Below are 26,753 nucleotides of genomic sequence, written 5' to 3'. Positions count from 1 at the left end.
TCCCAGATGGGTGGCTGAAATGTCTGACAAAGAGGATTTCTCAGCAATAAGAATGTATTTTTAAACCACTGCCTTCTGAAGGCCTTGCTGTGCAGGAGCTGGGAGGAGGACAGCAGGAGTCTGACCTTTCTGACCTGAGTCCACCAGGGGTGCCAGGGTGGTGGCACTGCCATCTGCATCATCCAGTCTCCTGTGGGTGAGAAGGGGGAGGGCTGGGACAAGAGGAACTTGGTCTGCCTTGCAAAATAAACACAAGCTGCACCTTGCTGGTTGGTCTCAGCATCCCTGTTCCTTTTGGTACCCAGATAGCCAAGACAAAGCTCTGGATCCAGCCTGAGGAGAATTCTGTTTCTCAAACTGAGGATGCAGCAGGCAGCAGAGATAGGGAGCAGGAGGGCTGCAGCAGTTCAGTCAGATGGGAAAATGCTCAGGATTGACTGCTCTGGCCATCAGCAGAGAGCTGCCCAGGCAGACAGACAGACAGACATGGTTTGGATACGTTGGTGCCTGCAGTGATTCTGGTGATGCCAGTGCTGTGTGTGAAAGCTGCACAGCCTTGTCTGTCACCGTGCCATGGCACATATGCAGGCCTTTGTGCCTCAGTTTCCCCTGATGCCCGCTGAGTGCCCAGGCCCTCGCAGTGACAGACTTCCCCTGGACCTTGGGTAATGCCACAGACACACTGGGGACTCTGACAGAGCAGTGGCTGCACCTCTGAGGGTGGTGACAGGAATGTCCCCAGGGACAGGACACATCATCTGCCTTGCTGGGCCCGGCCGTGCTGCCTGCCAAGCCCAGGGTGTTTTACCAGGGACCAGGGAGGACTTTTTCTGGGTCTCCCACTGCCACCTACTGATCCATTTCACAGCCCAGACCTGCAGCTCATCCAGACGGTCTGCCTGGACTGGTGCTGGGGAAAGGTTTCCTGTACCCCACAACAAGCCAAGTTCCAACACCAGTGCTCACCTACACCCCTTGGGCAGGACACTCTTGACCTGAGCAGTCAGTTCACAGCCTCTGCAGGACAGGGTTGGAGGCAGGGTCACATCTTTTCATGTTTTATTTTGCAAGCTGTCTTTGTTATTACCACCAGCATTTTTGTGTGTGTGGTGTGTATTTCTATTTTGCTTTGTTTGACCATGGATCATTTAAATTGTTTCCTTACCATTGAAACTCCTGGAGTCAAAGGTGAGGTGATGGATGGTGTGGGATATGTGGAAACAGGCTTGACAGTGTGCAATGTGGCTTGAGAAAACAGACAGCACTGCACCCTTGGGTGCAGCCTTGCCTCTGGCCTGCTGGGACTCCTCCTGTACCCTGCTGGGCTCCCAAATGCAGAGGAAGCCAAAGCCATGCCTGGAGATCATCCCCACAAGGCTTTATTCTCATTTCAGAGAGGACAACAATGCTGAGCACACGCTGTTTCCAGCGGTTTTGGAACTGCTTCCTCAGGTTAGCTGGTGGCATTTTCTGTGCTGGCTCCTGAGCACCCTCAGCTCAAGGAAGTTCAGAGCTGGGGCAGAAAAGAACCACAGGCATTCATCTCCATAATGGTGGGCACAGTGCCAACCAGAGCTGGAATCTCTGGGGGCGTGGTGTGTGGGGATGCAGTGAGGCTGCCGGGATGAGCCTTCCTGGCCCAGCACACCCAGGCTGCAGGCAGGGCAGGGACTGTGCTGGGACAGTGCCCAGGCTTTAGGCAGCCGTGCAAACCATGTCAAACCCACTGTCAAACCCAAGTGGGGAACTGACAATGGGACAAACCCACAGGCAGGTGACAGAGGTACTGCCAGGGAGCGTATGAGGGCAGGTGGGAGATGAGGAGATGAGCAGGACATGGAGGATGCCCGTGGAGGTGAAGGATGAGCAGGACATGGAGGATGCCCGTGGAGGTGAAGGATGAGCAGGACATGGAGGATGCCTGTGGAGGTGAAGGATGAGCCTCAGCCATGCTGTGGAACCCCCTTAGCAGTGCTGCTCCCCCTGCAAGGAGGGGAACTGGACCTGCTGGGTTTGGTGTCTGTGGGCTCAGCAAGCCCCTCTGGACAACAGTGGGACAGGGGTTAATGTGGGAGAGGTCCAGTGTGGCCACTGTGGGTCTGTTTGGTGATCCCCTCATAAACCTCTGGGTGGAGTGTCGCACTGTGCTAGGAACAGAGAGAAACACGACGCTGACTCCCTTAGCTTCATTGTCCAAGAGACCGAAGTTTATTATTCTTAATCATCTTTTATACACATGTTTGAGAAGGTCTAAGAGGTAAACTCTCATTGGTCATTAAAGCAACACATCATCATCACTGGTTAAGTGGATCACCACCTGCAGATTGTTGTCCTTAACCAAGGACAGTTTGGACTCCTTCTTATGCTTCCTCAGGCCAGAGTGAGAAGCCTGTGTGACTTGGCTTCACACAGGCTCTGTTCCCTGCCTGCTTTTTGGATTTAGTATCCACAGTGGAGGGTGTCTCTTGTGGGGGGGCTCTTGCCTCCCTGCCATGGTACCCTGTGGGATCAGAAAATCTTCTTCAAACGCAGGTGTATCCCGTTGCTGGACCTGAGAACCATCTGTGGTAGCATTATGGGAAGCTTGGATACGTCTGGGTAGAGCTCGAAGCGCAGCAGGGTCAGAGCCAGCGCCACCTTCATCTCGTTCATGGCAAACTGCTGCCCGATGCAGTTCCTGTGGAGGGTGACAAGTGCTCCAGCTGCTGCCATCCTCCCCAGCCACCCCCGAGCTGGACTCACCCCATGTGTGAGCTGGGGGACCTCCATCTGCTGCGAGGATGACACCACAGCTTATCTAGTAAAGCCCCTGATGCACCCAACTCTGTGGTGGGGTATTGCTATTTATTTTATTATTAAACATTGAAAAAAGATACAAGATTGAGAGAACAGGGGCTTACTTCATTAGGAATTGCAGCCAGGATCCAGCTAAAAGCCCAGACACCTCCAAAAGGATATTTCTGGCTCTGTGTGGTGATCCTCTTGCGAGCTACTGAGACCTCAGCATCCTACATCTGTCTATTGATACAGCACGAGAACCATGGAAACTTGGCCCCCTTGGCTTTGAGGGATTCACCCCTAAACAAGGGAGTGGTGCTCCCAATGCAGGCAACAGAAAATGTAAATATCTCCACAAAGCCACAAGAAAAATGTTTGAAATCCTACAGTGACCACAGAGCCGATGGAGCATGGAAATCCTATTACAGGAGATGCTGTAATAGGAGATCCTGTTACGGAAAGCCTGCTTGAGCTGGCCAAGCAAACTTGGCTTGTGCAGACTGAGGGAGATTAGCCTTAGGAGCTCACATCTGAGCTAAGTCTCACATGCAAGGCAGCCTGATAAGAAGGAAAGAGATGAAGGGTCTCCCACCTGGATCCAGCAGAGAAAGCCAGGAAAGCATGGGAGTGCCTCTGTGCTGAGTTCTCTGGAGAAAACCTTAGGGGATCATAAACCTGTGGGAGCAACAAAGACCATTTGGTTGGTGTTTGGCCTGATCTGAGCTGCACCAGATTCTTCCCTGGTCCCCAGGTTAGGGCTGTGAGGATGTGAGCCAGGAAGGATGTGAGCCCTGCTCTTCCTGGGGGAGCAGCAGATGACATTCATCTCTCTACAAAGCCAATGAGTGGATCTTCCCCTTGGAGATACCCAGGTCACCCACTACAACGCTCAAGCTGCCTGCAAGTGTTTTCTCATCCATGGCAGCAAGGATCAAGTCAGGATCCCTCCATTCCAGGCATGCCTGATCCCTGCTTTCCAGACAGCCACTGGAGAGAGGCAGCTATGCACCCTTCTTCAAACTTTCCAGTTATTTTTTGAAGCCTCTAAAACACCATCTTCAAATCACACACTGTCTTGTGGGGCTTGGGACTTGTCATACCATTCTAAGTGTGTGCAGGGCAGCTGAGAGCACTCAGAGCATCTCTGTGTCACCATGCACAAAGAGAGACTATTGAACACCCTTTCACAGCCCTTTGTCATGTTCAAAGCCTTTGGGGTGTTTGGTAACTCGATTGAACTTTGCATTTAGATGTGGACTGTTGGAATGACAAGGGGGGGGAAAAAACCATAAGAGGGGGGCACAGACTGCCTTGTTCAAGGGGAATGGATGTCTGGGCTCAGGGACCATCTTCCCTTTCTTGTTATCAAGGTGAAATACCTCGGGGTCCTCCCACACATCCCGGTTCCTGTGAATAGCAAATATGTTCACTCCAGCCTGGCAGCCTGTAAAAGAAAAGTGAGAAGAAGCTTATGACACCTCAGAGTGAAAATGCAGAAGAGGTGTTTTGGGGATGCTCTCCCTCCCTGGGCTCTGCAGGGGCTGTTGCAGGAGATCTGGCAGGGATCTCCTGAAAACCTCACATGTCAAAAACAAAGACCTCAGAGCTGGGTCCCTTTATTTCTATCAGTGTATCACTTTCACTTGAACAGGAACAACACTCCACAAGTCTCCTCTGAGCTCTGGAGCATGTCCTTGGACTCTGTCTGGCCAGCCTTTCCAGACTCACTCTGCAGCAAGCTGTGGTAGCTCTGTACAGATACAGGAGAGAGAAGGGAGTCTGGAAAACCCTCTATCCCCTCCACACAGAGCAAGAAAGCCTCACTTGTCACAGACAGCAGCACAAAGGATGAACAAACTCCACAGACCTGCTGGCAAGCTGCGTCCATCAGGAAATGTGATGGGTTTGGAGAGCTGTCGGGACACAGCAGGAACGGGTGGGAATAGGCGTAAGCTCTCTTTGATGCACATTGTGGTGTAGGTCATCTTCCCAAGGTCCTCCCTGAAAGCAAACTTGATGAGGATGCACTCACTCAGTTTGTCTATGTCACTGACAAAGATGTTACTGCTCTGTCCCAGTACAGACCCCTGAGGGAAACCACTTGTCACTGATCTGGACAATTGACCACGACCCACTGGATGCCACCTTCCAGACAATTCCTCAACCACCAAACAGACCACCCATCAAATCCTTATCTCTCCAGTTTAGGGAGAAGAATGTTGGGAGGGTTGTCAAAGGCCTTCAAGGGTAAATTAAAAGAGCTCAAGATAAAGGAATGAGAAGTCCTAGCTCACCACTCAATGGTATCTCGGTCCCCCAGGATGTCCTGGATCTCCTCCCTGCACCTTTGCTGGTGCTCTGGGTGCAGTGACATGCAGTAGAAGAGCCAGGAGATGCCACTGGCCGTGGTATCGTGACCCTCAAACATGAAGGTGTCCACCTCGGCACGCAGGTCCTCATCGGACAGTCCAACTCCATTTGAATCCTAAGAAAGAGGAGATCATGTCATTCCTGAACACACGGGTCTTTTATTCTTATACCCAAAGGACTTTTATGATTTGGTGTCTCTTGTGTTTCCCTTCTTGTGCTGACACACCCTCGGTGCCACACGGTTCTGTTTGGCGTTTGGTAGGATCATTTCAAACATTCACCTTGCTACAAAGAAGAATGTCCAGAAAATCCAGGTGCCTCTTCTTCTGGATCTTGTCAAGTTCCTTCTCATTGGAGAGCAACAGCTTTCTTTCTTGTATTACCTGATCTGCACAGAGGAGAGGTGAGTTCTGTGCATCCTGCCCCTCCAGAGTACCCTCATGAATTTGACCACTCGGTCATCAGCTTGGACTCTGTTTAATGTGTAACCCTCTGGCCACTCCAGGGGCAAGTAGGGGAGAGGTTCAGCTGGGAGAAAGGACTGGGGAGAAAAGGGCAGGAATACCTGTGTGGGAATGGGCCAGCTTGCAGGCATCCTGAAACTCATGGCCTTTGCTAGTCAAGTTGTAGAAGACATCCTTGAAGGAAAAAGACTGGATTCTCTGGCTCAGGAGGTAGGTCAGGTCAAAAACAGCTCTAATATAATAGTGGGAGTCGCTGTAAGGAGGCCGAGGTGAAAGCTGGTGTTAGCAAAATGAGTGGTGAAACAGGAGGGCTTGCTTTGCCAGGCTTTGGAAATTCAGTCACTGACCTCTGAGTCTGACAGTTGGAATTATAACTGAAGGCACACTTCATGATGATGTCTAGTGTCATCAAGCTGACGTCTTGAAAGAGCTCCACTGACTTCCTCTCCATGATCTTCTTGTCCCATTTATCCTAGAGGGAGAGCCAGTGGTAAGGAGAGACAGACTGCCATCTATGGTCATATTTTCCTGTCCCTCTTCTCAGACCCACATTGAAAATTGCTTTCTTTTCTGGAAGCAGAGGCCCTAGTTCATTATATAGTCCATGAACCTAATCTAACTCCTCTGCACATTTCTTTTCCCAGGTATGAAAGGATACACATCAAGGTATGAGAGGTTATTCTTGCAGTGGTTGATTTTATTGGCAAACAAAGAGAAAGAGTGGAATGTCCAAAGGAAGGTAAGGGGAGCTATTTTAGCACCTTAAAACTACTCCAAAAATTCAGTGAAAGTAGAAACTCTCTAAGTGCTGTCTCTTTTTCTCACTCATTTTTTTTATTTTCACCGTTTCACAGCTGAAAGGTAAAAGTAGCAGGAGTGGGGATTCTTACCAGCATCACTTTGACTGAGTCTGACATCAGGGTGACGTAAGACTTCAGCACATCGTAATGAAAGGCTGGGGTCAGCATCTTCCTGTGCTGGAACCATTTGCCTCCTTCCAAGATCAGCAGCCCCTCCCCTGAAGCACAAACAGCAAAGGCACAGTCAGCTCCTGCAGGCTCTGATCACAGCTCTGACAGCCTTACTGCTGCTTTTGACTTACCAATCCAGGGAATTAGGAATTTGTAGGGTACACTAGCCTTGGGATCTGTAAAATGAAACAGATATCAGAAATGTATGAATAAATAATGAATTCAACACAACAAAAGAGAAAATTCAGGATAAATTTGCATTAGATTTCGCCCTCTAAATCACATGATAGAATTAATCTCACCTCATTTCAATATTTAAAATACTGTACCACCAGAGGTAGTTTAAAAGTGATCATCTACAATTATGACAGCAGTGGACTTGAAAAAAGAGAGAAAGTTAGAACAAAAAAAAAATGTGTGTGGAAAAGAAGCAGCCATGGCAAATTCCAAAACCGAGAACAATGGATGGGAGTTACTGGGGATGGCCATGTATGTACCACTCATATGCTCCACAGAAGGGAGCAGAGGAGAAGACTGAAGATGCCTTCTGACAGCCATTGCCATGACAGCTCACAATTTTTACTGGGTTTACTGGGAAGCACAAATATTGTGGTGGTAGAGGCCAAAGAAGACAATAAGACAGATGACCCTCAAACTGGGAACTGACAGGAAATTGGAAGGAACAGGCACCTGGGCTCTGTTTTGCACAGGACTACAAACTGCTCCATGAAACCTGGGGCAGCCTGGGAGTTTGTGAAGAGGAGCAAAAGAAGAATTGCAATAGCTGTGAAGGAAGCTGGCAGAGGGGATAACTCCAGGCAAGTTCCCCAGTATTTTCTTGGCAGGAAAGTGTCAAAGACTTCTCAAAACTGGAGGTAGAGACTCACCTGTTCGGCCAAGTACGCTTTTGGCATATTCAGGATGGTGGATGATTAGAGAAGGCAGGACTGGTCCAAACCATCTGGGAAAGGCATAGGGATATTCTTCTCCCCATGACACTATCTGGTCTAAGAAGTTTTTAGAACCTATCTGCAATGAGAGTTAATCAGGGATTAATAAAGATAGAAGAGGGACATGCCAGGGAGAGCAGAGGTTAAACTTGCAGTCTCATGGAAAGCACAAGCAAGACGTTCTCTCTTAGGAAATGAAGGAAGAGTGGGAGGACTTGCTTGCCACACAGGAGCTCTCATGCTGCAGGTGGAGGGGAGAGTGAGTGTTGCAGAGGGACTGTGTGCAAGAGGCAAAGCTGCCTGAGCCTCCAAACCCCTGCAGCACCAGAGAGCTCCATGGAGAGTCCCCTGCTGGGCTGGTGGCAGCTGAGACACCTTAGGATGGCCTGGGCTTGGAGCAGCCCCGTGTGGCACTTGGGAGCTGCAGCTGGCATGGGCAGTGCCAGGAGGACCAAGGCTGTCACACCCCTGTTCCCCAGTTTCAGCAGTGCAAGGTGGGCATGCAGTGTGAAAGCAAGACATCTTCACTAGAGAATGATGAAAATGGCTGCATTAAAACACCCTGCTTTTGTGGCCATGCCCTTTTCAGTGGCTCTAGGGTAAGACACTCCTATTGGTAGAAGGTTTCATGTAGCAGAGAGACATTTTATGATTGCTCATATTTAAATAACTTCAGGGAAGTCCCATAACTCTTTGTTTAAGGGCATGATTGAAAAGAGCATGACTCTTTTTTGTTAAATGGTGCACACAATATATCCAGCACCCCTTCCTCCTGCCCTGCAGAGGCCTTGGCAGCATTCCCTGTGCAGAGGTCCTCTCCTGTAGGAGGAGACAGGAGCAGGGGACACACACACCCCATCCAGTCCTTCTCATCCTGTCTGATACCGTGCACAGTTGTGACAAACCCACCCCAGCTGAGCCCAGCTCACTCCTTACCAGGTGATTGTGGCCATAGAGCCAGTGTTTTGGGGGGCCAGGGAATGCCTCCAGAGCTTTGATGAGTTTCTTCCTCTTCTGGTACAACTGGAGCACCTTCAGCAGCACAAAGACTACAGCAAGCAGCACAGACAGCTGCAGGACGACAGCAGAAGGTCTGGCTAGGTCCAGCAGAGATGCCATGCTGCTCCAGGACGCTGCCTTGTCCTGCCTCTTTCTTGCCTGCTCTTCTCACTTCTGAGCCAGGTGGAGAGCTCAGTGCAGGTAAAAACCCTCTCCCTCCTCCTCTGCAGGAGCTGACCCTGGTGAAGTGGAGCTGACAGCAATTTATAGCTGCTGGAACATCATGGCAAGCACTGTGTCAACCCAGCCAGCAGCCTGTGAACTCACTCACCCTTTGACCTGCTTTCTGCAGCCTATGCCTGCAACCTGGAGAACAAACAGCCTCTGAATATTTCCTGCGTTCTCTGAAGTCCCAGCAGCGCTGTCACACACAGCCACAGTCCTCCATGCCCAGGTGGATGAAGCCAGAGGAGGGAGGAGGTGAGATGTAGGCAGGCTGGGGCTCTAGCTGAGCTCTGTGCTGTCCTCAGAGAGTTCAGGTGTAGAAGCCTCTCTCTCACCTGCCCCCAGGAAGTGAGGAACACACAGGCCACCCCTCCTCAGTGAGTGGATCCAGCCACCTTCACCTGTGACAGCAGTGCTCAGGTGAGAGCAGCATCACCCAGCTCTGCTGGGCTGCAATCCAGAGAATGGACATAACTCCAGCAGCATGAGAGGGATGTGGCCCTGTTCCCCAAGGGCTCCTTCCACGGACAAGCCAGGAGACAAAACTGCTGTCCAGAGGAATTACCATGGCCAGTAGATGAGAAAAGGAGAGGAAAAGGCTGCAGAGCACCCACAGAACAGATGTGAGCTGCAGCAAGGTTGAGGGCACATGATGGGGAGGGATGATGGCAAGGCCCTGTTCCCTCTACAGGCCTGGTAAGCTCTCCTTCCTCTGTCCACCTCACCTTCTCCAAAATGGTTCTGCATTTACCTCTCTAATGCTTGGTTGGAGCCCAGGTAGGACCCTCCTTGCAATCCCTGTGCAGATCCTGCTGCTTACCTGGGTTCACATCCCATAATCCCATAATCCTGGAATGGCTGGTGGAGAACTGGGCCTGGAAGTCTGATGTGTGTGGGTGACTTGCATGCATATTATAAAAAGTGGGATCCCCATATGGGCTGAAATAATGTCCCGTTTTTGTCTTGGGATGTTATTAAATGGGTTTACTGAGGATTAAATGGGTTATCAGCTGTGGAGGCTGATAGATGGGCTACAGTATAAGGGCTGCTGAATTTTGTGAGTGCTTCTTTTCAATGTAACACGTCTCTGAGACAGAGGACTTCTGATGTTTGGGCACTTCCCTTTAGTTTTTACAATATGCCATATCCCACATTTTCTGCTCGTAGAGTCATTTTGCTGGAAAAAACCCACTGTTTGTCTGATGTTCATTGTCATTGCCTTGGAGAACATCCCTGGTAGGTGCTACACTGAGCAGTGTTGCCTTTTCACACACTTGGCCATATTCATGAAAATTGTGTGTCTTTTTATAGTGAGCCAGCTGGACCTGCATGAAAGTTCAGGGAAGAGATAAAAGTTGATCTTTACCAGCCAGAAAGCTGTAACCAGGTTAGGCATTTATTAGGGAGGGCTTCGGCTGTAGCCAAAGAACATAAAGGACACATTTTGACATGACAAACTCTCCTGTGAAAACTTGCAGGGTATTCATAAATAATAAGATGCTGTGTAGTTGGGTCCCTCACAAGGTTTGCACAAGGAAATGAGGGAGGTCTGATGGTTGAGCCTTTGTTCAGTGCCAGTGGAGCTGTTTGGAATGTCCTGTGGTACCTACATCATCACCAGACTCACCAATCTGGATTTGGCTGGCACCTTTCATCAGTCCCCTACAAAATAACCCATAAATACCTCCATACCCACGGGTGGAGAGGCCAGGCCAGTTTCTGGTGCAGCTGTAGATAAAACTTTTATAAGTTTTTATAAGTTTTATAACAACACAGAAATTCTCAATGGTGACAAAGTCCCTGGAGAATGAGTTTAACGATGATCAGGGTCAATTTTTATCAAACTGGCTTCCCTATAGTTATAAAATAACCAATAACCACTGTTGAGCAAGAAGCCAAGGGATATAGGTTGTCATGCAAATCAAGTGAGATGTCAAGTGCTGAGCTGATATGGAGGGAACATAGGGGACAGTGTGGCTAAACCCACATTTTTGGGAATTTGGAGCAAGAATCTGATCTTGGGTGATAAAAAAGCATCATGGGTGAAAAACTGGGCACTTAATCCAGCCTCCAACCTCTGCATTGTATATTTCACTGGTGGAGGAGAGAGAAAAACCTTTCTCATGTATTTCAGAGGATTCACAGCAAGAGAAGCCATGAATGCTGAGAGCCAGGGGAAGAAAATTCAGGGGGTTTTGCAGGGGACGGAACTATGAAGGTTCAAAAGGCAAAGTGAAGTTGCTGCAGAGCTGCAAGTAAAGTGAAAAGGGACAGTATTGGTTTGATCACTGTAAGGCCCTGGGACAAGGCCAGAACAATCTGTTAGCACCAGGAGAATCTATAGCCGTGGTGATGGAGGACTCCAGAAGAAGATCTGAGCATGAAAAAGCAGGCACAAGGGTCTTCTGATTGCCACAGCGATCTGGGGAGGCTGGCAGGGAGAACAGAAACTTGGCTTGACCCTCTGAACCTTTGAGACTGGTGAAACTGCAGTTGGGTGTTAAAGGACACTTGGAAAGTTGTCAAACATTTGCAGAGAGCCTCTGGAGGGTTGGCTCAATGCTGTGGATGTCCACGTGATGGCATTGGGGCCACAAGAGTTCAGGCCATCAATAAAACAACCCAGTCACACTGAAGAATTTCCATCCCATACAACAACCTTGGACACTGCAGGCTGTGGAATTTGCTTTCTGGGTCTAGGGAATTTGTCCATTCACTTTAGACACCTAAGCAGAAGGAGAGGATTTTCCTCACTGATTTAACTCACACTGCTGGAATTCATTGCAGAAAATGTGGTTTACTGGGCAGGTGAAATTTAGGTGGCAAGTGTCTACTTTGCCCCAGAGCATGACCTTGCAGCAGCTGCTTTCCCTGGTTGTGCCTGTGTTTATTCAGATAGGAAGAAGAGTCGAGGCTCATCTGTCCCTGTGTGTTCCTGCAGCACTTAGTGATGACAGATGAAATGTAGCAGTAATGCCAAAAAAAATAATAGCATTTCAAGCTCCCAAACACATGATAGATGAGAAAACCATGGCAAGAGCTCAGCAAGTGTTGCAGAGTAACGCAAGCTGCCTGGATCCCATCTGACCACACATGTCTCGAGGATGAATGTATATCTGGAAGCATTTAGTACAGCTGTCTTACAAATATGTTGCAATACTTATTTAATTTACAGGCTGCTTCCAGTGTAAAATCCCTGTGGAGTGTAGATGGAAATTGCTGGTGCCATCTGACAGTGAATTTGCCTGGAGAGTGGGGTGGGTCCTGTGCAGGGACTGCACTCCTGGTGCTTCAAGCCAGCTGCTCTCCCTGCTGGTCCTGCTCTTTCCAACAGGCCTGGCAGCATCCAAAAAAGTGCCACCACCGAACTGAGATAAACAGACACCTTTCCCATGACCAGGATGTGGCTGCACAGCACTGGTGACAATAACTGCGGGAGTAGGTGGCATCTTTGTCCTGCTGCTGTCAAATAAACAAGCCTCAATGAGAAAAATTCAAGACATTTTTAAGTGAAATAAAGACCTGCCCTTGCTTCACCTCATACAGCCACTCCCATGAGCTCTTGTTAAAATACTTATCTGAAGGTCTGAATCATGCAGCCCAAGGTCAGGCCATCATCTTTGCAATTACCCTTTCTGCAGAAAGTAGGGAAAGATTAAAGAAGGAGGTAAGCCCTTTGCAGCTGGTCCTTGACTGTCTTTCTTGCAGTGAGCAATACACCCCATGTGACCAGGTCTTTTTATTATAACCATGTCTCTCGTACATAGGAGGGGACAGGTAAATGTGGGGAACTGCTCTCAGGGATCAAGTTCTGGGAAGATCTGGCTTGCTCTGGTATGGATGCTAAATCTGAATCAGAGTGCCTGTACAAATTACAGGCCGCATAGCTCCTCAGGCTTGCCTGAGAAAGTAACCTGGGAAAAACATGAGAAAGAATTAAAACAATCCTCAGGGAAACAAAACAGTCTTGCAGGTGTTGTTTTGCTCTCCTTGTTTTCCTTGCAGGAGAAGGTCAGGGGGATGGTGAGCCCCACTGACCAATGATGGTGATGTAGTAGTTTACTAACCAATAAGAGTCTCCTTTCTGTACTTTCCACGTATCTGTCTATAAAACAGGCCTGGAGCAATAAACTGAGAGATTCTCTCCTGTTCTGACTCCTTTGAGAGTCCGTGTCGTTCTTTCTGCCGTTCCTAATTAGAATGACACTCTGGCACTGGGGCACTGGTAGTTCCAGAAGCCCCTTTGCAGCCTCAGCCTTGCTCTCCAGTTCAGAAGCAGGGCAGCCATGGAAGGTCTGTGATGGAGGAGATGAGATGATGCAGGGTGTGAGATGATGCAGGGTGTGGGATGATGCAGGATGTGGGATGCAGGATGTGGGATGCAGGATGTGGGATGCAGGCTGGCTTGCCTGGCATGCAGTGCTGGCCCATGTGGCTCAGGGAAGCCGTGAGCTGGGCTGCCGTGTGTGGTGTCATTCAGCAGGGTGTCCCCAGCTCCTGGCCTAGGGGGTGACAGCACCAAGGAGAGATTTATAAACAGATTTTATGCTAGGTTTGGGTGGCTGCAGGGGAAACCAGGCTCTGCTCCCTTCCCATGCAAAGAAGCCACAAGCACAAGTCTGAGAGGACAGTGAGAAAACTGCAGAGCATCTTCCCTTTTCTTCTTCAAATATGGAGAGGTAGCTTTTTAGTGAACCCTAAAAGTCATCGAGGGGGACAATGACTGAACAGGATGAAGACAGGAGCAGTCAGGCTTTTCCATCCCAGGGCCAGGAACATTCATGTGTGGGACAGTCCAGTTGGAACAGAAGCAGTGCAGATTTTTGTGTACCCCCAATTCAGCCCACTCACAAAAACCAAACCAAACCTGCCCCAGCCTTTTACCACATCCATTATCTCCTCTGGGCTTCTGGAATATTCAGTAAAACCAGTCACCAACTTCTAAAACTGCTGCAGATTCCCCAAATAACCTATGCCAGGGCTTTAGAAATCTTAGGGAGTGCTTGATGTTGTGAAATCTGTATCTATCCAAATGCAATTTAGCAGCTGCCATTAATTACATGAGGACTGTTATGTCAAAGTCCCCTAGTGTGAACTTCTTTAAACTACCCTTTTTCACTGGGTATGCCATGATTTCAGCCTTTGCTCTTCCATTTAGAGTCTCATGCTTTAATCTTTCACTTTGGAATGCCAAGGTTCCTCCACTCCTCTTTAGATGGTATTTTTTTGAAATCTTGTCTTTACAAGAAAATTGCATCCCATACAGAGATGTATGTAATTTACTTCTGGTTACTTCAGTTATTTTGATTAAAAATTTTCTCATTTTGCACTTTAGAATATGTAAGCTTGGAGTAGATGCTGTTGCTTTTGTACTTAAATCTCCAAACAGGGTTGAAGGACACTGTCTCATTTCATCCGCTGAAAGAGGCATAAGTGAAAAATTTTTGAGAAATATTTGTGTTTTTGCATCCAAGTATGATGTTTGCTGTGATTGCAACAGCAGGATATTATTGATTCATATTACCTTTTCTGTCTCTCTGTGTACACAACATCCAATGGAGAAATTTCTGCCTGTCAGTCATTTTTTCTCTTGGTTTTGTGCGATGTCTGTGCCTGCTCTTGTGCTTATGGACTCGCCTCCATTCACTGCAGCAGTTTTTCAATTTATCAGGATAATTATGTATCCGGACATGCCCCTCCAAAGACCTTGTGGTGTCTCACAGTTTCATAACTTTTGACATTTTGATAAGCATACTCTGTTCTCTCTCCGCTGCTTAATTCTGATTTCAGCTCGAGAGCTGCACCTCGTGTCTGAAGAGGGGACAGGCAGCTGGAGCAAGAGGATTTTCTCCTGGGCTGTCCCAGCACATCCCTGCAAACCAGACTCTGCAGATGAAGGCTGTATGAAGCTAGCTGCTAACTGCCCAGCAGCCTTCTCACCATCCTGGAGCTGCAGCTGACATCACTGTGATGATAATTGCAACAGCAGCTTTTGGGACTTCACAGTTTGATGTGTGATATTCCATCCCAATAAGGATTCCTGCAGAGGCAGAGGACAGCTCACTAGTGTCCTCCAGTGTACCAACTCTCATAATTTTATCAGCTTAAGAAAATAAAATAATACTAAGAAAAAAGAGGGACCCCCCCTGGCCCAACACACTTTTTAATTATCAGAGCTTTGACTGCTGATTGATTTTTGGACCCCTGTTAAAGAATGGAAGGAGATGCTGTGTTGGCTGCAGACTCACAGGCAGTTTCCTGGCCTGTCCAGGGTCATCTCTTGCGGCTCATGGGCTTCCTCTCCATCTTCCATTTCTAAAGGGGTTTTACACTGCATTTATGATGAAGCAGGCAAGCACTAGCAATATAAACAACACAGCTGCTGTTGCAAGAAAAATTATTGGTTTATTAAGACAAAAATTACAGAATATTTTGCAGTTTGGGCACGATTTCAGAGCTCAAACTGGAATCAGTGCTTTCATCAAAACAGAGACCCACTGAGTGTGAGAAGTGAGACAGAGGTCTGTAACAGGCTGCCCCCACTGCAGGAGAGGAGGGCTGACCTCTAGGCACTGAGGAAGGTGCTGATGACGGAGCAGGGCTGGAAATGGTCACGGATTTGGCCAGGGCACGAGTGTGAAGGCAGGATTTGGTAAGAAGGAGGCTGGTGGGCCCTGCAGATGTTGCCAGACCAGCCCTTATGGCAGTGCAAGGGGACGGACAGTGTGGCCATGCCTGGCTGCTCTCAGATCAGTGCCCTGGAGCAGATGGCAGTGGGTCTGTGCAGTGTCATCCCAGCCACCTGGGCTTAGCCTGAAAAGGGCTTTCAGGTGGTGGACGAAGCACAGAGATCAGGAATCCTCATCCCCAAATCCTGCCCTACACTTCTGCCCCAGAGAAACATTGTCCCGTCATCTGCTTGGTCCCTCCCTCTGGTGAAGGCAGGATGTTTTCCAGCATCAGCGAATTTTCTTTAAATACAGGTGAATCCCATTCTTGGAGCGAAGGATGATCCGAGTTATTTTGAGGGGAGGCGTGGCAGGGTCGGGCAAGAGCTCGAAGCGCAGCAGGGTCAGAGCCAGCGCCACCTTCAACTCGTTCATGGCAAACTGCTGCCCGATGCAGTTCCTGCAGAGAAACCGAGCAGCTCAGCCAACTCCATCGCAGAGCAAACCCACACAGCCCTCCCAGCCCTCCCACACCAGCACACCTCCTCCCCCTGGGCAGCTCAGGGGGCCCCGGGCAGTGCTTTGGGCAGTGAAACCATGGGCTGAGCAGGGGGAATTGAGAGGAACAGGGGCAGCTCGTGATGTGATGAGCACGGAGAAGGAGAGAGATGGGGAAGCCAAAGGCCAGCAGGGATGAAGTGGTGGGTCTCCATGCAGGGAAGGTCTGCAAGGTGTTTGCCTTGCAGGAGTCAGCACAGGGCAAAAGGAAGGATTGGGAGGAGGGGGGAAGGAGGGAATCAAAGGGCAGGAGGGTGGGGTGGGGTCTCTGCATCATGGAGAGGAGAGCAGTGAGCTCAGAATGCTGCAGGCTCCCTACAGGATGCCAACAGGATGTTCCACTGCTTTGGGAGCCACTTCCCTGTCCCCAGAAGGGGCTTGGCAATGTTGCCTTCCCATTTTGCCTGCTGGTATCAGAACCTCTCTGCTGTACAAACACTTATATCCTCATTTAACTGTTTAACTATGTAATTCTGCAGGGCCAGGACAGGAGATGGTGGTCTCTGCTGACTACTCCTTCAGTGTTCAATTCCCTTTACCTCATTCCAGCAGAAAAAGGCAGAAAGGCATGAGAGTGCCTGCCAGAGACATTTTCCGGGGAAAAACGGAAAGGGTCAAACACCTGGAAATTAAGAAAATGCAGTGAGAAAAAGTGATTATTTAAAGAAGACAGTACTGACTGGTATCTTGAGAAATGTGACACCCTTTAATTTATAAAAGAACCCCATAGTAGAGAGAGAATTCTTCTCTCCTGCTAACAGGTGAAGAGTACATGGGAAGAGGCACATCACACAGGGAAAAAAATATTAGGAGATCAAAAGAAAACTTACCAAAGGATCTTTCCATACTGCAGGGTTTCTGTGAATGAGGTAAATGCTTATTGCAGTGATGCTGCCTGGAAAACAATTGAGGAGGAGCAAAGGGCTCAGTGACAAGGAAACCAGCCAACATCTGCACAGCCCTGCCTGAACATCTGTGCTAGCCAGGATGCAGCTGGTGCCTGAGAGCAGAGTTTTGTGCAGCAGGAGTGAGATTTACAGACCTTCTGGCAAAGTGCGTCCATCAGGGAAGGTGATGGGTTTGTTGAGCTGCCGGGACACGCCAGGCACCGGCGGGTAAAGGCGCAGGCTCTCCTTGATGCACATGGTGCTGTAAGTCATCTTGCCCAGGTCCTCCCTGTTGGGACAAGGCAGGCTGAGCCCCACATTCCCCCCACTGCCTGGGCTGGGGGGTCCCTTCACCCACAGCCATCCAGCACCTCAGCAGACCCCCCTGCAGCAGAACAGAGGGACCCACAATGCCCAGCCACAGGCTGCTGGGGGCTGGGGATGCCAGGACACCTCTGAACAACCACTCAACAAGAGCAAGTGCAAAGTGACAGCGAAAAGCACATCTATGATATCCTGTGGTGAGAAAACAGGAGAGAGCAAAGAGTAGTGCTGGTGGCCCAGGACTTGGGACGCCATCCAGAATTTCCCTTCCAGCGTGGCAGACTTAGCTGGAGAATCTGCTCCATCCTGTGAAGCCCCTGTGCATGCAGCAACCTTTAGCACCCCCAGCTTCTGAAGACATCACTCACTTAGAAATGGTAGCGATAGGAAAAGAGTTACCAGCAGAGGAAATGGTGCAACCTTACCACTGGATTGTCTCCCGGTCCCCCAGGATGCCCTGGATCTCCTCCCTGCACCGTTGCTGGTGCTCAGGGTGTATTGCCAGGCAGTAGAAGAGCCAGGAGATGCCACTGGCTGTTGTGTCATGGCCCTCAAACATGAACGTGTCCACCTCAGCACGCAGGTCCTCATCAGATAGTGCAGCTCCATTCTCATCCTGACAGTCCAGAGACACTCTCAGTGCCCATATATATGAAATTAATGTGTATTACAGTAACACATGCACAGACATATATACATATGAATACATAAATATGCCAGTAGGGGCCATTATAGTCTCTCAGCTGTTACAAAAGGGCTGTGATAGTGCTGTGGGGTACACATAATCAAAATCAATGTCTGTTAACTCTCAATTCAGGGCCCCTTTCCCTTCACTTTTAAATCTCTTTATCCCCCTACACTAAACCACCAGAACTACAAAGTCCTTCTGCATGCTGTATACCCAAAAAGACACTGCCAGCATTTCAACAATGGAAAATTGGATCACCTTGGTCTCTCTTCAATTAATTAGCCAGGACTGGGCTAATTTTTTTTTTTTTTTAATTTATTTTTTTTAATGGCTTGTGCAGTCCTGAGGGTCTCTGGTGGTTTGTGGCACCCCTGCAAAGACTGACTGGCTTTTGCACTCTGTGTCCTGCCACATACACTCTTCATCACTCACTTTGGCACACAACAGAATGTCCAAGAAGTCCAAATGTCTCTTCTTCTGGATCTTTTCAAATTCCCGTTCATCTTTAAGGGATTCCTTTCGTTCGTGGATCACCTTGTCTGGGGGAGAAAGGGTTAAAGGTTCAGCAGGGTCAGGAGATGCCAAGCTTCAAAACTGTCCTTCCTTTGAATGCAAACCTCACCCAAGGAGGTGAGCACTGCTCAGCCCATGATGCATTTGACCTGTGCTTCTGCATCCCAGGCACTTTGGCTTTTTCAGCAGTATGGCAACAAATGCCGTGGATATTGTCATCCTTTCCTGCAAACTTCTTTGCCTAGTTTGTTTCTCAGCCTACCTTACACACCCCCCATGCATTAAAATCATGCCTGGCTTGGAATGAAAAATCATTCCTTGCACTGGTGCTGCCTGCAGTGCCCATTCCCTTGTCTCACCAGTCTCTGGCCATTTTACAGGAGCATTTCCAGAGGGCAACTCCTCCATTAGTCCAGTTTAATGACCCAGGAGCTGTGAGACTCCTTTGCTTCATGCCTAGATCAGACCACAGCTGCAAGCTGATGCCCTGCCTGGATCTCAGCTCTGAGCGTCTGGGCAGGATCACTGCACAGGCAAGGAGAAAGCCTGACTGCCTCTGCCCAAAGTTTTGGGAGAAGATGCCAGCAGGGAATACCTGTGTGGTCATGAGCAATCCTGCAGGCCTTCCTGAACTGAAATCCATGGGGGCTGAGCCAGTAAATGATGTCATTGTGGTAGGGGAAGATGCGGAGGCGCTGGTGCACCATGTGGCAGAGGTCATAGACGGCCTGGATGTAGTTGTTTTTCCTGGAGAGAAGGGAATAGGAAGCTTGTAAATTTGGGAGCATAGTGACAACCAATTTGCCCACTTCCCTTCTGAGCTGCAAACTTCCTGCCAGGGTTTGGGGCAGCCAGCACTGACCTGGTGGTCTGGCAGTTGCTGTGACAACTGAAGGCACATTTCATGATGCTATCGAGAGTCATCAAGCTGACGTGCTCAAAGAGCTCCACTGGCTTCCCATCTGCTGTCAGCTTTTCCCACTTATCCTAGGGCACAAAGGAGACAGAAAAGAGAAGACAAGGGTCAGATCTGCATGATCTGCAGTCACCCCCTGGTTAAATGAGTGCTCAGATAGAGATACATCCCAGAGAAACGGGGAAAAAAAACCGGGATCTATTAGCTGCCAGCAGAATCCCAGAGACAATAAGCCAAGAGTGGGATGGTTAACATGAGATTTGCCTCAGGCAGCTATTCTTGGATCCTGGTGGTGGTGAGCCCCGCCTGCTACACCCTATCCTGAGGCAAGGACACCCTGGAGAAGCCCAGGACAGGTGCATTTTTGGGTGATGGGGAGTTACCAAGGTCTCTATTAGGATGTTTTTCTGTACAGAAGCAACATATGCTGACATTTGGCTTCACTGGCTGTGTTCTTGAGCACATTTGAGCTTGGTGCCCAAGATGCAAACTTTGGAGCAAGGTTTATTCTCTGTCACATGAGCTCTGTGGCAGCGTGTTTTGCCAGCAAGTAATACAGGAGCTCTTGCTCAACTTTTTGTATAAGGGATCACTAGAGAAACTAGAAATCCTGCCTCTCTTCCCCAGCAGACATGAAGAGATGATGAATCCTCTGTCCCCACGTGGCTGCAAAGAACGAGTGGACTTAAAAGCTGAAAAGGGAGGGGAGGGAGGAGTAGGGTCACATCTGAGCTCCACAGCACCAAACCAGGTTTATGGGGACAGATGCATGTCCGTAGCACATGCAACGATTGCCACCTGGTGGCACGGGCTCACACACTTGGCTTCGGGCACAAGGAATTTCAAACTCCCAGGCACTTCCGAGCCTTGCAAAAGCTCTCCTGGCTCTCCAGCCCCCGGCTCCTGGCTGCTCCCTGGGCCAGTAGGAATCCAGCCAGGATCTGTTTGAAGCTGCTGGGGAGGTTGGAGTGGGGGAGGTAAAATAGAAGGAATAGCTCCAGCATGCAGAATCCTCCAGTTCACATGCACAAAGCCTGGTGCCCTTCTGTAATTCCTACTGGTTTCCATCCTGCCAGCACCAGTGGATTGAAGAACAGTGCATTTTCACTGTTTATGAGGCATGGCAGGGATTGCAGTCCAGTCAAGTTGACAGCAAATAATACCCTTCAACCTTAGGTCACAGTATAGCTCTGCTCCAACCTTTATTTTTGATGGATTTATTATGAACATTTATTTACCTCAATTCTTTAACTTCTAAGAAATTGCCATTGGAACTGAGATCATGCACGGTTTGGGGATGGCAGGAACATTAATCCTGAAATCTCAGGATCCCAAGGCAGTACCAGGGGCACTGTCACTGCAGAGAGGCTCAACCTGCTCATCCCTTCCAGGGGATGCCCATCCCTTCCAGCTCAAGGGCAGGGATTTGGGGTGACTCAGAAAGATTGACCACCAGGACACAGCGTGTCCTTACAACTACCAGATAATGAGAACCCTGCTCCAGCATTTACCTCCTAACCAGACAGGATGGGGAAAAGAAAACAGGGCAGAGAGAGGAGCACCATGAGTCCTACCAGCATCACGTTCGTAGACTCTGCCATCAGCCCCACGTACGGCTTCAAGACGTCGTAATGAAACCCCGGAGTCAGGAGTTTTCGGTGTTGGTGCCATTTGGGCCCATATAAGATCAGCAACCCTTTCCCTGGGGAAACACAGGTGAGGCATGCTTTACTGGGCACAAGCAGGCTGCTCTCAGCTGCCTGCAGACACAGCCTCAGCCTGCTCAGAGTGTGACTAAATCTGCTATCTGAGCTGCTGGGAAAGGGTATTTCCAAATGCTGCCATGAGTCCCAGGGTTCCCAGAGCGGAGCAAAGCCCTGCTCATCAAGATGGCACAATGGTGTCTCTGAAAAGAAACACCAACACTACTGGAAAAGAGAAGCTCAGAACAGACCAGATATATTTTTCACCAGTCCTCCGATGAATTTAAGCTTTTCCCATCACCAGTCTTTGCTATCTATGGAAATGTAAGTATTTGTACATATTTGTACGTGTTTGAACTTTCTTTCCTTGAAAATAAATAGAACTACTTAGCACCTTTTTCAGTAAACGTAATAATTTCAGGAAGCTTTTAGCTATAATTCCATCAAGGAACAGGTACAATGTTGTTTATTTTTAGTGTGGTTTTGACTAACTTCAGAATCATTCCTTGCAGGCAAAGCCTTGGGAATACATACCAATCCATGGGACAAGGTGTTTATAGCTGACATTATCCTTGGGATCTGTAAAAAAAAACAAAGAAAGAGAAAATTAAATGGTAAATGTTTCAACAGCGTGAATCCAGGTTTGCAGCTGAAAGCTTCCTCTGGGCTCTTGCATTTGGTTGGGTATGAAGCAAAATCAGTGACATCTCTGCCACTCACAGTATTTCAGAAATACTCCCAGTATTTCAACACAAAACAACTTTGTCTCTGACAGCTGCAATAAACACATATAAAAGCAGATGCTCACACTGGAAAAAACAAGAATATTGGTAGTCCAAAGTCTGTGCAGTGTGATAAATGATTAACCCTCTCAGACACCCCTTTTCAGCACCCTTTCCCCTCAATGCACAAAAGATACTTCTTTGCAGTAGGAGCCAGAACTCTGAACCTAGAAAAAAGCTCCCAGGTGTCTTCTCTTTGCTGGGATCAGGCACTGAGTAGTTAAATTTTCAAGAAGCACTTGAGGAAGTCTGATTTTCCAGCAATGGATTTGGAGTCAGTTCAGCCCTGCAGCCCTGTGCCTGAAGTACCCAGAGCACAACATGAAGGAGGGGTATCTCTCCATGCCTTAAATGATTTCTGCAAGAAAACCTCTCTGTGAAACCCTGCCTTGCTGAAAAATTGCTGCTCCCCATCTGAAGCCATAATCTCTCACCTCCTCTGCCCAACACAACCTTGGCATATTCAGGGTCAGTGATAGCCAGAAATGCTGAGAAACTGCCAAACCACACAGGGTGAGCATGTGGGTACTTCTGTGTCCAGATCTCTGCCTTGTCCAGCACCTCTTCCTCCTTGAGAAACTAGGTGAGGAGAAGAAAAAAAATAAAGAATACACAGATTTGGAGGGAAAAAAAAATCTCCCAATACACTGTCTTAAAAGTTCAGTGTCTTTCTGAGCACAAAACCAGGTAAGGACAAACAAGGTGTTTTTCCTCTGTGTTTGCAGAGCATGGGAAGTAAAGATGTTTGCTACTTTTAAAGCTCCTATAATTCTTCTTTATCACTTATCTTAAGCTAGAGAACATCCTTAGGCACCGTGGTGGTGCCTATCAGCTCATATGTGTTATCTGCTCTCTTTTTTTTTTTCATGGCCAGCCCATAGAGGACTCAGATTTGCCCCAGACAGCATCTGCATTTTGTGGCATGCAACCACATTCTCACTTGCATATGGCTGAGCAATTAGCACCCTGCAGCTGGGGGAAAATACAGCAGCCAACAGCATCACTGCTACACCTGCCCCAGTGCAGCTGTGGGAAACCACAGCCTCCTCCAGACATTTAGGTGGAGAAGGCAAATGTCCAGGAAAAATTCAACAGAATCAGTCCAAAGTCACCAATTTGTACAGAGAAGGGAACGCTGGTTAACAACATTACATTAAGAATTCATTGATTTTTGGGAATTGAATTTTACAGGCAATGTAAAATTTCTAGGAGCTGGTGCTCCTAGAAAGATTTATCTCCTGTCCTTGGAAGCTGCAATCTGAGGAGCAGCGTGAGCACCAGCATTCATATCAGCAGCAGTGGCAGGTTGACTCTGAAGCAATCACCACTTTATTGCTTTTACAGCCTGTGTTGTTATGTACAGGCAATAGACAAAGAACAAGTGCAAAGATCCACAATCACAGGCAGGGGGGGGAAAACCACAGAGACAAAACAATGGAAGATTCTTTTTTTATTTGAAGAGGAACTACTCTGGGCCAATATGCAGGGGGAAGGATTTTGATAAGCTAGGTCTGACATAGCTACTGCTGCTTTGACTTGAAGCTTGAAAGTTAATTAAATCAGCATTCTGGTTCAGAAATCAGCCTCAAAGTCACCCTATTGACTGTATTAAGTGAATATTTGCTCAGTTGTTTTAGTTCTGAGTTAGCTCAGCTTTTAGTCTGGCTGGTGTTTCTCAACCCAGGACATGGCTCCTACTCAAATAATCATCCACATCAAATAATCAGCCACGTGCGGCTTGTCTTGGAGAGGATACTCGTGAGTCATGGGGTGTCTGCCAGGGGCATGTCCAGGTTCAGCTCCAAGACTGAGCCCCCCCTTCCTCACAAACTGGGGGGTCCCTGCAGCACATCCCATGTGTCTCCCACATTCAGCAGAATTATGAACTACAACCAGCTATTACTTATTACAGAAAGCTCAGGTTTGCTCACTCAAGTTCAAGATTTTGAACTTAATAAATAGAACCATCAATTTCTCTGGCTTCAGGGATCAAGTTTTGGGGCAAAAGGAGGAAGCCCTCCTCAGCACCCACTTCTTCAGCAAATGCCAGCAGAAGCAGGACATGGCACAGTGCCTTTAGCTAAGTGACACCTGAATATGTGAAACTCCCTTTGATAGATCTGCCTGTGCTTCTCCTGTCGTGGATCACAAAGAAAACCCAAACAATGGAACTAATAGAAGATCCTGGGCAAGTCTCGCTGGAAGAAGTCCTAATCCTAGAAGCCTTTACATCCAACCTTGCTTTGGAGCTCTATCCTTGGCTTGTGCTATCAGGAACCACCCCTGTGCTGGCAGAGAGGAGAGGTTACCCTCAAGGTAAGTAACCTGCTGCACCGAGTAGCCCTGGAGCACAGGGTGTAAAGTTCTGTGAGCTGCAGAGGCTTGCAGAGAAAGCGCTCATGCCTTGATCAGGGCTCCAGCTACATGTCTCTGCATGAAAGACCATAACTTGTACTTCTTCTTCCCTTGGGGGCTTGAAAAGAAAAGCACAAACCCCACTTGGATCTAAGAAAGAAAGGTAATTGCCTGATCTCGTACTGAAATGCAAGTTTTGAAATTGATCCAACACTAAAAGCATCTGGGAAGAAGCTTAAGGGCACTTTTAAAGACTACACACTGATAGCAAACGAAAGAGAAAACACATGAGCTGAAATCTGAGCATAAGGGTGTGCTGTGAGCAGCTAGAGCCGGGCTGGCTCCTCACCACACAGAAGTGGAAAAAGGGCTGCCGAGGGACTGACACCCTCCCTGGGCCAGCAGAGCAATGACCCTGCTCTCCTCTGCCTCCCACCAACCCCGGCCAAGGGCACTGAGTTTGGTCAGCTCAGGGCTGGCACTCTGGGTTTTAACTAAGCCGTGCTGCTGCAGTGAGACTGAACAGCTCTACACAACCTCTTCCTGATATTTTAATGTCATTTCTACTGAGTGCTTTGGAAAAGCAGAGACTAATACGCAGAGAATGCTTTAAAACAAAAGTGATGTATTCCCAGGAGATCCACCCAGAGCATGACAAACGCGTTTGAGATTCTAAATTGGCCTGGATCAAAACTGGGAAACAACCAGTTAAATCAGAAGAGGAAATGGCAGTGCTCTCCCTGAACACAGCTCACAGGTCCTCCTCGAGGTGTGTGCAAAAGCTGTGCTCACTGTGTGCCCAGAGAATTGCCGGTTTCTTTGCTGGCTCGATGGGAATTCAGTAGCATTAATCAGCAAATTTTAAATCTTAAATAAAGGAATTCTCAAACATTGTCTGAGGTAAAAGTTGAGGCACGAACAACCTAGGCACGATAACAGCAAGTGATTAAAAGTGGTTAACAGCACAAATGGTTAAATTTCCTTCTAGGACAAATAGTCACAACTAACAAACAGAAGAACAACCTTAATATAATTGCAGTTTTAAAGTCTAACTGGCAGTGTAACAAAGCCCTGAACTGGCCCATCCTCATGCTTACATTGCCAAAAGACTGCTTGTCCCGTCCAGCACAGCAAAACTGGCACTGCCACAGCTCAGAGACAGTGAGGTCTCCTCCTGGCTTCCCAGACACTTTTCAGGGTGCCAGGTATTTAATGCACCACAGAAGTGGCCACGGCAGGACATCAGCACAGCCCAGCAGAGGGAAAGGTGATTTTAAGCAGCCTTTAGGAAGTATGTAAAAGCCGTGCTCATCAAGCAAGCTCAGTTACACCTCGTGAGGCTGTTGATGACTTGCGAAAATCTTTTTGCCAAGGCAGCGATGGTGATCTGTGTGGGCAAGTGCATACCTCGGGGAATCGTCATCCCTGCCACCAACGACCAGAACCAGGCTCGCCTGTGTATGTGGGTTTAATTACTCACGACTTTAATGCAACTGTAAGAAGAACCACGGCCCCTGCGCTGGATGCAATGAGCTGGATGCAATGCCTGTGATGTGTTTGGTGGCTGAAACGTGGCTCAGAATGATCAGCTGTCTGGTTCACCTGGCCGTGAGGCCGATGTAAGCTGGCAGAGGAGAGAAAGTGCCCCTGGACGCCGGGATCAGCGAACATCTGCCCAGCATCTGCCCAGCTCAGCGCCGCGGGGAGAGCTGCAGCAGCCCTGCCCTGGCCGTCAGAGCAGCAGAGAGGTGACAGCGGAGCCTGCCCAGGACAGAGCAGCCCGGCTCTGCTGCCTCCAGCACCGATGCCGGCTCACAGCCCGGGATGACCTTGCCGATGCCACCCTGTGTTAGCGCTCTCCTCCCTGGCGAGCCAGCCACCACCCTTTTCCACCGCGCAGTCTGCAGCAGCCTGCGGGAGCTCTGCGTGAGCCGTGCTCTCGCTAACCATCACAGACAAGGAAAGCGCATTGGTCTGGCTGGGAAAAGGGATACCCACCTCTCACCCACCCAGCAATCCTCCCGGACCACGGGGACAAGTCCCACCAGCTTCACTCCCACACGCCCCTCGGGAAAGCTGCTCCCGCACTCCCCCCCGCTCCCGGCAGCGCAGACCCGGTTCTCCCGCACCTCGAGGACGTGGCCGAAGAGCCAGTGGGTCGGGTGCCCGGGGAAATCGGCCAGCGCCCGGAGCAGCTCCCGCCGCCGGTGGAACAGCTGGATGGCTTTCAGCAGCACGCAGGTCAGGCAGAACACGGCGGCCAGGTGCAGCACCCTGGAAACGTCCACGCCCAGCCACAGGAGCTTCATCGCCCTGTGAGAGCCGCCGGCGGCTGCCTCCGGTGTCCCCCAGCGCCCCGGCGGCACCGGCCGCGACAGCCAATGCGGGGCGGAGAGGCAGGTCCAGAGTCCGAGCGGCTGCCAAATCACGGCAGCGCTTGTTGGGAGGGAAGGGAAAGGAAGGGAAGGGGAGCATCCCGCGGGAGCGCCGCACCGGCTGGGAGCTGCTGCCCGCCCCGAGTCCCCGCCGCCGGCACCGGCTGGCTCCGCGCCGGGACCTCAGGCTGAAGAGAGAGCGAAAGGCCGTGCCCTGGGATTCCTCC

General features: G+C 49.2%; 2 protein-coding genes across 2 annotated transcripts; both read right to left on the bottom strand.

Annotated features, from left to right (window-relative positions):
* Positions 1-2,183: 2,183 nt before the first annotated feature.
* Positions 2,184-8,780, bottom strand: LOC131581216 (cytochrome P450 4B1-like). The gene is made up of 12 exons (XM_058843248.1): positions 8,470-8,780; positions 7,471-7,612; positions 6,715-6,759; positions 6,503-6,630; positions 5,960-6,084; positions 5,714-5,865; positions 5,430-5,536; positions 5,073-5,263; positions 4,646-4,779; positions 4,158-4,222; positions 3,371-3,453; positions 2,184-2,677 (listed from the first exon to the last, which is right to left on the bottom strand). The coding sequence occupies exons 1-12, from the start codon at positions 8,650-8,652 to the stop codon at positions 2,509-2,511; spliced, it is 1,524 nt and encodes a 507-aa protein (XP_058699231.1). The 5' UTR covers positions 8,653-8,780; the 3' UTR covers positions 2,184-2,508.
* A 6,362-nt stretch (positions 8,781-15,142) lies between these two features.
* Positions 15,143-26,480, bottom strand: LOC131581103 (cytochrome P450 4B1-like). Its single transcript, XM_058843003.1, has 12 exons — positions 26,281-26,480; positions 22,231-22,375; positions 21,549-21,593; positions 20,886-21,013; positions 19,258-19,382; positions 18,991-19,142; positions 18,315-18,421; positions 17,620-17,810; positions 17,026-17,159; positions 16,814-16,878; positions 16,523-16,605; positions 15,143-15,885 (listed from the first exon to the last, which is right to left on the bottom strand). The coding sequence occupies exons 1-12, from the start codon at positions 26,458-26,460 to the stop codon at positions 15,717-15,719; spliced, it is 1,524 nt and encodes a 507-aa protein (XP_058698986.1). The 5' UTR covers positions 26,461-26,480; the 3' UTR covers positions 15,143-15,716.
* Positions 26,481-26,753: the final 273 nt, after the last annotated feature.

This window comes from Poecile atricapillus, chromosome 7, assembly GCF_030490865.1.
Source record: "Poecile atricapillus isolate bPoeAtr1 chromosome 7, bPoeAtr1.hap1, whole genome shotgun sequence".
In the NCBI taxonomy this organism is placed as follows: domain Eukaryota; kingdom Metazoa; phylum Chordata; class Aves; order Passeriformes; family Paridae; genus Poecile; species Poecile atricapillus.
Note: the sequence above shows the minus strand (reverse complement) of the source record. Positions and strands in the feature narration are given on the sequence as shown.